General features: G+C 35.6%; 1 protein-coding gene across 1 annotated transcript; it reads left to right on the forward strand.

Moving 5' to 3' along the window:
* Positions 1-6,786: 6,786 nt before the first annotated feature.
* On the forward strand, positions 6,787-11,429 carry minpp1b (multiple inositol-polyphosphate phosphatase 1b). Its single transcript, XM_051124425.1, has 5 exons — positions 6,787-7,509; positions 9,311-9,505; positions 9,617-9,714; positions 9,968-10,095; positions 10,216-11,429. The coding sequence occupies exons 1-5, from the start codon at positions 6,936-6,938 to the stop codon at positions 10,592-10,594; spliced, it is 1,374 nt and encodes a 457-aa protein (XP_050980382.1). The 5' UTR covers positions 6,787-6,935; the 3' UTR covers positions 10,595-11,429.
* The last annotated feature ends 285 nt before the right edge of the window (positions 11,430-11,714 follow it).

The raw sequence follows: 11,714 nt of genomic DNA on the forward strand, positions 1-11,714 counted from the left end.
CTGAGCTTCATATGCAAGAATGATGTCAGCATTAGGGTAGAGAATCCCAGGTTACTACAGTGACTGTACAGGAACTCGCCTGTTTTGCGGACACCACGTGTCAGCCAGTATTAGTCAGACTATTTTCCAGCTAAGCTGAGGTCTTCCGTGTCATGAACTCCATCTCAAGTGCAATGTGTTTTAAGGCTTTCTGAAGAATCATGCAAAAACAGCTGTGAAACAAAAGCAACCTCTGATATTTCACTTCATTTGCATAGATTTAAATGTCCCACTATTTGTACTTCACAGCAAACAGGCGTTGTATTTTGCTGATGGATCATTTAGTCAAATGAACTCAGACTCTCTCAGACCTGTAAAACTGAGAGAGTTTTGTCTCTGTGTCTTAAACTGACATTTAAATATTTAAATGATTCCATCTGAGGATGTTATGTAAGGTATAACTGGATATGAGGAAATCAAAAGAGCACAATGTAATGTTCTGTGACCGCAGCACACAGCCAGGCCCTGTGCGGGAACGACCATGAAGTAGGTGCAGGGAAAACAGGGGCTTCAGGGTGGGAATGACATCCTGTGTGGGAAACAGATATCCGCTGAAGCTCAGGAAGAGAATGTTGTTTGCATTTTTCCTTTTTTCGAGGGCAAAAAAAACTCTCCCATGAACCTCACATGTAACACCCAGTTCGCTCTTAGACCAAACAAAGATGCACATTCATTTGAATCAGTAATACAGCTCTGATGCCAAACTGAGTATGAATTTCAATCTCTTAAAAACAAACGTTGCTTGTAGAGAACCTGTTTAACCTGTCTACAATAGAGTGGAAACGTTGCATTTACACGATTTATACATATGGGCCATATTGGAAACATCTCGGAAAAAAAAAAGTTTTTTTCCCACAGATTTTGTATGTATGCAAATTATATAATATCCAAGGTACACATTTCTAGTAACTGTGCAGTTAAATCTCATAATGTATTTTCAGAAAATTTTAGAGTATTTGTCCTCTCCCCAAATTTGTCATTACTAAAACACAGTTACATATAATTTCATAAGCGTTATACTGACCTCTTAAGAGTTATATGTTGCTTACATCTACCTTGTAAATATATTTTTTGCAATTTTATTAAAAAGCTTTTAGAGTTAAACCAATAACAATTAAAAGTTTAACAATAACACATAAATATTTCCTGATCATAAATGTAGGGGTGTAGTTAAAATTTTGAACTTTACTTTTGTTTTACAAAATCAGAAAGACAAGCAAAGGAATAAAATGCAAAAAATTATTTCAATATAATTTTCATAAATTGAAATTTAGGGATTAGGGTTTGGGACCTCTCCACTGAAAGTACAAAATACAGGTTAAGTAAATGATGTAAATGATGATTTTATATGTATTAAGCTTACTGATATTCTGGGTGGGTTTCAACAGATAATAAAAGGATCTTAGTAAAAATCTAAGATTTGAATACTTAAATGCTTTTTAAATGTGTTGTTTTTTTTTGTTTTTTTTTTGGTTGTGGGACAGCAGTTTACACCAGTTCTGGAGAATGAGAATTGCATGCTTAATTACAATGTTTAGTATTTTATTAAGAAAAGTCAGTGAATGAAAATGAAAGAAACAGAATATATATTAAATATTATTATATGTAGAATATAATATATTTAATACCTTTTTTTTTTCAAATATTGTCCCATTTTTTAACTTTTTTATGTAAGATTGGCAGGTTTAAGAGCAGGACAATATCACTGCATATCCTATAGAAGACACAGCACAGACAATAGACATACTGTAACCTTCATAAATGTTTATATAAAGATCCATACATATGGTGCCAACATGCAAATTAATGAAACACTGCCTCATGGCTTATTATGATAGTGTGGGTTTAAATTTTCATATCCACATGAATGTTGTTCCCTTTCTTATCAATTTAATTTTACATTCTGCTATTTATTACCAGCTTGTGAGATGTGGGAGTAGTTCCATAGTAGTCTTTCAAGTACCTTCAAATATCCTGTAATGCTACATAAATATAGTATCTTTCAGTAGTATATACACATGTACTAAAGAATTACTATTTTAAACCATGACTCCTTTTATACTTGTAGGTTTCTTGTTTATGTAAACAATATTTACACCTGTATTTTGAAATGTACAATGTAAGTTACGACAGCTGAATTTGGTTAATGTGAGCGAATTTCAAAATACTCGTAACAGTTTTTAGCCACATTGGGTTTGTAGTGTAAATGCTTCTGTATTCAGTTACTGTATGTTTGTACTGTATGTATATGCTTAACTCACAAGTCTGATGTCAACATGGGATATATCAACAGTGACACAGATCATCTAAAGTTACATTTTTGTTCATACATGTTCTATTTGCTGGTGTGTTTAACAAAGTAATTCAGTTTGTTTGTGAAACTTGTCATTTCATTCTCTGCTCCCTCAAAATAGCATTTTGTATCTGTAATAGCAGTGGTCTTTATAGCCTTCCACAATGTAAGAGTGAGGAAGGTCTTAAAACTAAAGTGATGGATTGCTGACATATAATATAACCAAAGCATGAATTCTAACATATCCATCAAATCCTCTTATTTAATGTAATTTTATTTACTTACTTACTGTGTATGACAGGATGAAAGGACAGTCTGGTAAACTTCATTCAAAAGCAAAAAACATTACGTCAGTTGTTAGATACACACTGGGCAACATTATCTTTTATATTTTCTAAGCTATAACAGATTTTGGTATTTTTAGTAAAGTCTACTATACTCCTGTAGTAATATAGCCTGTCCATACAGATACCAAAGGAGGTCAAAAATGCCCACATGTGGCTGTGAGAGGAAAAGCAACCATGTCAAGCAAATAGTGTGTTTCAATGAGCTACAAAACAGAGAGAATAAGGAAAATATTATCAAAATAAATATAATAAATATTAAATAAAATGAATATTGTATTTTATTTAAATTTATAATATACACTTTTGTTTTTGCCCCCATTTTTTATGAGCTGAACTCAAAGATCTAAGACTTTTTCTATGTACACAAAAGGCTTATTTCTCTCAAATATTGCTCACAAATCTGTCTAAATCTGTGTTAGTGAGCACTTCTCCTTTGCCGAGATAATCCATCCACCTCACAGGTGTGGCATATCAAGATGCTGATTAGACAGCATGATTATTGCACAGGTGTGCCTTAGGCTGGCCACAATAAAAGGCCACTCTAAAATGTGCAGTTTTACTGTATTGGGGTGTCCGGGGGGGGGTCCGAAAACCAGTCAGTATCTGGTGTGACCACCATTTGCCTCACGCAGTGCAACACATCTCCTTCGCATAGAGTTGATCAGGTTGTTGATTGTGGCCTGTGGAATGTTGGTCCACTCCTCTTCAATGGCTGTGCGAAGTTGCTGGATATTGGCAGGAACTGGAACACGCTGTCGTATACGCCGATCCAGAGCATTCCAAAGATGCTCAATGGGTGACATGTCCGGTGAGTGTGCTGGCCATGCAAGAACTGAGATGTTTTCAGCTTCCAGGAATTGTGTACAGATCCTTGCAACATGGGGCCGTGTATTATCATGCTGCAACATGAGGTGATGGTCGTGGATAAATGGCACAACAATGAGCCTCAGGATCTTGTCATGGTATCTCTGTGCATTCAGAATGCCATCAATAAAATGCACCTGTGTTTGTTGTCCATAACATACGCCTGCCCATACCATAACCCCACCGCCACCATGGGCCACTCGATCCATAACGTTGACATCAGCAAACCGCTCACCCACACAATGCCATACACGCTGTCTGCCATCTGCCCTGTACAGTGAAAACCGGGATTCATCCGTGACGAGAACACCCCTCAAAGTGCAGTCAGGTTGAGACTCCGATGAGCATGCAGATGAGCTTCCCTGAGACGGTTTCTGACAATTTGTTCAGAAAATCTTTGGTTATGCAAACCGATTGCTGCAGCAGCTGTCCAGGTAGCTGGTCTCAGACGATCTTGGAGGTGAAGATGCTGGATGTGGAGGTCCTGAGCTGGTGTGGTTACATGTGGTCTGCGGTTGTGAGGCCAGTTGGATGTACTGACAAATTCTCTGAACACCTTTGGAGACGGCTTATGGTAGATAAATGAACATTCAACTCACAAGCAACAGCTCTGGTGGACATTCCTGCAGTTAGCATGCCAACTGCATGCTCCCTCAAAACTTGCGACATCTGTGGCATTGTGCTGTGTGATAAAACTGCACATTTTAGAGTGGCCTTTAATTGTGGCCAGCCTAAGGCACACCTGTGCAATAATCATGCTGTCTAATCAGCATCTTGATATGCCACACCTGTGAGATGGATGGATTATCTCGGCAAAGGAGAAGTGCTCACTAACACAGATTTAGACAGATTTGTGAACAATATTTGAGAGGCCTTTTGTGTACATAGCAAAAGTGTTTTTTAATTTTGGTCAGTGTATATTTATTAATTAGAATTAATCTTTTGTTGGCGACCAACCCAGAAGTTTCCACTAATTCTGCCCCAGTGGTTCCTGTCAAAGCAGTTTCGTGTCACTTTTGCACCAGAGGTTCCTTTCATGGCCACTTCAGGACCAGCTACCATTCCTGAGTTTCTCATCTTGGCAGCTCTAACTCAAGACCTTTTTTTTGGCAGGTTTTGTTGCGGGCAACAAGGTAGAAGAGCTCTTTGTCATCAAAGCTTGCTGTTTCTGCACCAGAATGACTGAAAAAAAATCTAGGAAGAAGCATCTCTTGTTATCATACTTTTGTTGTTTATTTTTATATATCAAAACTTTGTATTACTTGACTTATTTTTTTTACTGGTTCTACACCTAAACACTTTTATCACAAAGCTGCACAATACAAAATGTTTATTTCTAACTTTTCTGTTCATCACATCAAAGGGTGTTTTGTCATACAAGTGGATACTATGAACAAAACAAAAGTTTATGTGTTGGAAAATATCTTACATTTATTCTTTGTCTTTGAACCAATTAGAGAATTGAGGTAATACAGTCTTAACATCTGAATCCACGCTGCTACCAAAACAGCTAACAATTATTAAAAGCAATTTTTAATTTGAAGTAAAGTGAGTCAAAGTTCATTATGCTTCCATAAAAGAAGAACATTGACGATGCACATTGAAGATGCACTGTTTTATCTCTTAAGAAATTATTTGACAAATCAGTTACTGATGAAGACTTGAGTCAAATAAGGGGTCTGAGCCTTCTGTTATTTTAATCTGTAGTATCACAACAACATTGACAATGTGTCTCACTCCATCTGCTGGTAAGTCTACATAGATGCATCAGGTTAATTTTAAAGAAGGAACTGTTTAGTATCAGGGCAGTGCTGAGTTTGAGTATTCTTCGGGCAAAATCTTTTGATCAGGGGTGGGAAACTCTGGCCGAGATCCACTTTCCTGAAGAGTTTAGTTGCACTGTTTAGAGTTAGAGTTTAGAATACACATGCACTGTAAATGTCACCTGAATCAATTCTGCATGCTGTCCACATCACTTATGGGTCTGGGTCAGGGTCTGAATTAGTTCACTCCCATTCAATCACTCTTTCAGTGGAGTAATGTTGAGAATAGTGAATATGAGGGTATACGGATAAAGACATAGAAAACTACAGGCAAGTGAGTTTGCGCAAGGTTGGTGTTAAACTATACAGAACAGTGAACCTTGAGGGCCAGGGTTGCCTGGCTCTGTTTTTTTTTTTATGTTTCTCATAAAGTAAAATGTCAGGGACTCCCTAACTGAAAATATCAAATTTTAGGAAAAATAAATTGTAGACCAATATTATAATGCGTCAATTTTCTTACTGTCCATATAGAAAAACACATCTATTTATTTACTGTAAACCATGTGCATCACTTGTGCATATTGTAGTGTTATTTTACTATCATTGAGGTACTTATGTAGTTTTAATTAATATTTTGAATTAGTTTTTATTTTATGTTTTCCATTTTAGTTTACTTTTTAGTGATTTTAATATTTATATTTTTTAATTAATTTGAATTAATATGTCTATATAGTTTTTATTCATATTTACTTTGGTTTTAGTTATTATAGTAAATCAAGTAAAACGAAATTAAAAAAACAATGCTGCTTTGACAACTAGCTGAATTAAAACAGGCCTAAATTTACGTTTATATATATTTATTAAGTAATTAAATGTTTTATAGTTTAAGCTATACAATTTAAGATTAATATAATAACTATATATTGCTGTATATCGGTAATATCTAGGAATTATCAGCAAAATTAGTTTTAATAGACGTCAGATAACAAGGCTGACATAAAACATAACATTAAAGCGTGGTAAATGATGCAAAAAAGACATACGATGCATTTCTTCTTAACGTGCATCCATATTATTAAGAATATTTCATTAATGAAATTTAGCATTCAATTTTTACTAAATAATTAAATTTACTGTCTCATATTGCAGTGAACAAACGAAGGCTTTAGTCCTCCATAAAAATGATTCAATTTGTAGTAAAAATTTACTTGTAGTTGCATCAGAGGGTTAAACTGTATTAAAGTGATGCACATCACCGCAATTTATTGTTGCACAATATTCTCTTTTGTTATGAAATCTTTTAAAGCTAGTCAATTCTTAAATCATGTATTGCACTAATTTTAGAATTAAACAACTATGCTTTTGCCACATTATCGCTGTGTTTTGACCCGGAAGGTTTTGTATATAGATTTTGAGGCTGGCTTCACATTTTTTACGCGTAGAATATAGTGTTGCCAAGTCTGCAGTTTTCCACCGGAAAGCGAATGTGCTAGTTTTGGCCGCGGTAAGCTCTTTTTAGATAGCAACTGCACTGGTTTTGTTACGTAGACCTGGCAACCCTGATTGAATGAACGTACAGGTGTCCAAGTTACGGGTATTTTAGTTGGAACAGGTATCGCACACCCAGAAATGAAAACAACTTACTTCCTTGTGAACTTTCTTATCACTTTTTTGAGCGTCATGGTTGGTTTGTCATTCTCCAAACTTGCCAGGCCAACGATACCGGCGATAGCACATTACTTTGGGACAAAAGGCAGGTACGAGGAAGTGAACCCACATCTATCAGATGACATTTTGTTTGTAAACAGATCGCTGGTAGCTCCCCCCTCTCCCAAATGCCGTGCCATTCATATGGTGTCGGTTATCCGTCACGGGACGCGCTATCCAACCACCAAAAATGTGAAAAAGATAGCGCGACTGTTTGATCTGGTCGTGTCTCAAGCGTCGGGTTCAGCCTCATGGCTCAATGACATTAAGACATGGAAGATGTGGTACACTGAAGACATGGACGGCAGACTGGTGGAGAAAGGACGTGATGACCACCGGCATTTGGCTATGAGACTGGCACAGTCATTCCCCACATTAATTTCTGAGGATCATCTCCGTGCCAACCGCATTGAGTTCATCACCAGCTCCAAACACCGTTGTGTTGATAGTGTTAAAGCTTTCCAAGAGGGTCTTCACCGACTCTGGAATGTTCAGGGTAGGCTTAGTGTCTTTTACTTAAAAGATGTTTTGCTGCCCTCTCAAACCCATAGTTCACCCAGAAAAAAAAAAGATTTCTCACCCTAATGTCATTCATGAAGATGTTAGTATCCAGACAGTTTAGGTGACCACTGACTTCTGTTGTATGGACAGAAAATCACTGAAACATTTCTCAAAATATCCTCTTTATGTTTCACAGAAGAAAGCCAGGTTTGGATCGTGACATGAGAGTGTCAAAACTAAGGGATAGTTCACCCAAAAATGACAATTCTGTCATTTATTACTCACCCCCATGTTGTCCAAACCAGCAAGACCTTTGTTCATCTTCGGAACACAAATTAAGGTATAATTGAGATCAAAAGTTTACATACACCTTGCAAAATCTGTAAAATGTTAATTCATGAATTAAAATTCATGTTATTTTTTAATTTAGTACTGACCTGAATAAGATATTTTACATAAAAGGCATTTACATATAGTCCACAAGAGAAAATAATAGATTAGAAAATGATCATTAAAAAAATGACCTTGTTCTGATTCTTAATACTGTGTTGTTACCTGAATGATCCACAGCTGTGTTTTTTTTTTGTTTAGTGATAGTTGTTCATGAGTCCCTTGTGTGTCCTAAAACAGCAGGCTGTGTATGATTTTGAGATCCATCTTTTCACACTAAGGACAACTAAGGGACTCGTATGCAACTATTACAGAAGGTTCAAATGCTCACTGATGCTTCAGAAGGAAGCACGTTACAATAAGACCTGGGGGGTGAAATCTTTTTGAATTTGAAGATCAGTGTAAATGAAACCTTTCTTGTCTCCTGGGAAACATGTAAGTATCTTCTGTAGCGTCTGAAGTAGTACTAAATGAAAGAAATAAGATATTTAGGCAAAATAAGAAAAATACACATTTAAAAGTACACATATTTATTCTGTTCAAAAGTTTACACCCCTGGCTCTTAATACATCGTTTTTTTTTCTGGAGCATCAGTGAGCATTTGAACCTTCTGTAATAGTTGCATATGAGTCCCTCAGTTGTCCTCAGTGTGAAAAAATGGATATCAAAATCATAGTGTCATTGTTGGAAAGGGTTCAAATACACAAAAATGCTAAAAACCAAAGAATTTTTGTGACCTGAAGGATTTTCCTGAAGGATTTTTCTGAAGGGCAGCAGGTAGTCTAACTGTTTGGGACAAACAAGGGACTCATGAACAACTATCACTAAAAACAAAACAAAACAAAGAAGCCCAGCTGTGGATCATTCAGGTAACAACATAGTATTAAGAATCAAGTGTATGTAAACTTTTGAACGGGGTTATTATTATTTTTTTTTAATATAAATTTAACTATTATTTTCTCTTGTGGACTATATGTAAACATCCTTTATGTAAAATGTCTTATTCAGGTCAGTACTAAATAAAAATAACATGCATTTTGTATAATCCCTCTTATTTTGATAAAATAATTAATATTTTGCAGATTCTGCAAGGTGTATGTAAACTTTTGACCTAAAAACTTTTAGGGGGGTCAAATATTTTAGAGCCCTATCTTGATAGTAAACAAAGGCAGGCAACTGAATTCTTAGTTAAATATAGCACTTTTAGGGCTGCACTTTAAAGACACTGAAACACAATAAGGGATTTCTTAATAAGGGACTTGCCATAAAGTGGCTATCTTTATCTTTGTAGACTATGTAACAACTCTGCACCAGGTGTGGTTTACCTATAATCCAGCAAGCTTTATGGTTGAAGTAATGGCCCCTTGGTGACTGCTGTTCAACTAAACACACTTCTTGTTTTATAGATATGGAGTACAAACACTATGTGGATGATTCACTCATGAGATTTTTTGATCATTGTGAGAAATTTGTTGAAAGTGTTGAGAAAAACAAAACAGCTTTGAAGGAGGTAGAGCGCTTTAAATCTTCAGCAGTTATGGATACAGTACGGAGGAAAATATCCAGTCACCTTCAGATTCCATACAATCAAATCACCCCAGGTAATTCTGCTTTTTATGAAAGTGTACAATTTATCTGACTGTTCAGCTGTAGTTGCTAAATGTAAAAGTGTTGATTAAAACAATCCTGATTTTGAATTCAAATGTTGCTAGATATGGCAGAGGCAGCTTTCTTTTTGTGTTCCTATGAGTTTGCCATCAAGTCAGAGAACTCCCCCTGGTGTGAGCTACTGGATGAGTCGGATGCTCAAGTACGTATGAATGAGTTGTATTATTATTCAGATAGTATTTAGATATGTCTGCTTCATTACATACAACTTTTATGCAGCATTTGTTACATCTTTGCTATTGCAGTGATGACAACTGCACAACCATTGCAGTTTAGGGAATACTCTGAATTTACGATTAGACTTGGGCTCATTAAATAATTTTACTGAGGGTGGAGTTTCTCAACCGCATTGAACTTGGCAACTTTCTAGTAACGTGTTTTTGTCCTCTTGTTAGGTCCTGGAGTACAAAAGTGACCTTAAACAGTACTGGAAGCGAGCATATGGACATGACATCAACCGTAAATCCAGCTGCCCTCTCTTTAATGATATTTTCAAGCGTCTTGATAAGGCTGCTAATGACAGGTTAGGAGATTGAGATGTAGACTGGTTCCCATCCCATTTATGGTGTATTTGTCCACTTAATACACTCCATGGAGCATGATGTGTTCATTTGTGTTTTTACTGTCTCCTCTATTCTTACAGATTTGGAAAGCTAAAAAAGACTGCCACCATCCAAGTTGGACATGGTGAAACCCTACTGCCTCTGCTCTCTCTGATGTCCTTCTTTAAAGATGAAAAAACTTTAACTGCAGAGAATTTTTCATTGCAGCACAAACGCAAATTCCGCTCTGGTCAGATTGTACCTTATGCTGCGAATTTAGTCTTTGTCCTGTATGAATGCAGTGATGGACTCAGAATACAGTTGTTTCTCAATGAGAAGCCTATGATTTTTCCCAACATGAACCATTCGGCTCCACTATATGAAACGGTCAGAAAGCATTACTCAAAGCTCCTTAATGGCTGTGAGTTTAATAATGCATGTAATATGCCTCAAGCAAACCTCAGGAACACTGAACTTTGAGTTTGGTTAATAAATAGTGGATTGTAGGGATCAATTACTGTGCACTTGCAATGACTGTATCTTCACATTGTACTTTTGATTCTTTTTTTTCATGGTGTGGTTGGAAGTCAAATATACTGTTTTATTTATTTTACAGGTTACTATATTGCCAAAGGGTGAGATTTGTTCTTGATTTATTTTCCAAAAGTTATAATTATGATATAATTATGGTTATACTGTGCCAAATAATTTGTAACTTTGTAATAATGCAATTTAACGGAGGCCTTGAGGCTTTTATATTTTATTTTTATAACTGTGCATTTTTCTAGTAAGTTCACTTTTTAGGTTTGTATAAAAGTCAAAGCCCACAATGAATTTAATCAAATATTGAAAATGGTTTGTTAAAAAGAATTCTGAAATCTTTTGATCTGGATCAAATATTCAGTATGTGTTGTTATTTCATTTAATTATCTTGTTTTAAGATTGGGATACCTTAGATCAAAGAAAGCCCAGCATAAGGGTGGATTGCAGGAACAAAATGTAATAATCTTTTAAACATTTATATTTTGTGCTTGCTTTAACTGTTACATTGACAAAGCAGATAAAGTAAAAGTAAGCTGTAAGCATTTCAGTACATGAAAGTATATATTGTCTCCATAAAATTATCACCCAAAAAGCTGTCAATACCAAACAAAAATAATATATTTCCTTTTAGCTGTCATTATTCACTGTATATTAATTATGATGACACAATCATCAGAGATGAACCAAACCTTTTATTGCATTTCTTTTATTTATTTGTTATGGATCAAATGAAAGGCCTGATTGTTTAAAATAAATAAAAAATGGAAGTGGATGTTTGTATTCATTAACTGTGCTATTTTCTGTCTTTTTGTATTAAAATATAAAGTGATCCAGCACTGACTATTCTAACTGTAGTTCGTCTTTAGGTAGCATACATTGTGATATGTATAGTTCCATTAGGACATTGGTAATCCAGATTTGGTAATACGGAAAAGTTTGTATCTGGATCTGAGTGATGTAATGTTAATCTGGACCTGATGTTGTTTTGGAAAAAAAAAAAAAAGGAAGACTGATTACTTGACCTCAGTAGGAAACATTGGATTTCCAAACCTGAATC

Source organism: Labeo rohita, chromosome 12 (genome assembly GCF_022985175.1).
Source record: "Labeo rohita strain BAU-BD-2019 chromosome 12, IGBB_LRoh.1.0, whole genome shotgun sequence".
NCBI classification, from domain to species: Eukaryota; Metazoa; Chordata; class Actinopteri; order Cypriniformes; family Cyprinidae; genus Labeo; species Labeo rohita.

Excerpts from the sequence above, each read along its gene's own strand:
- minpp1b (XM_051124425.1), top strand. The coding sequence starts at position 6,936 with ATGAAAACAACTTACTTCCTTGTGAACTTTCTTATCACTTTTTTGAGC. Across the intron at positions 9,506-9,616 it reads ATACAATCAAATCACCCCAG|ATATGGCAGAGGCAGCTTTC; the intron begins GTAATTCTGCTT and ends AAATGTTGCTAG. Across the intron at positions 9,715-9,967 it reads TGGATGAGTCGGATGCTCAA|GTCCTGGAGTACAAAAGTGA; the intron begins GTACGTATGAAT and ends TCCTCTTGTTAG.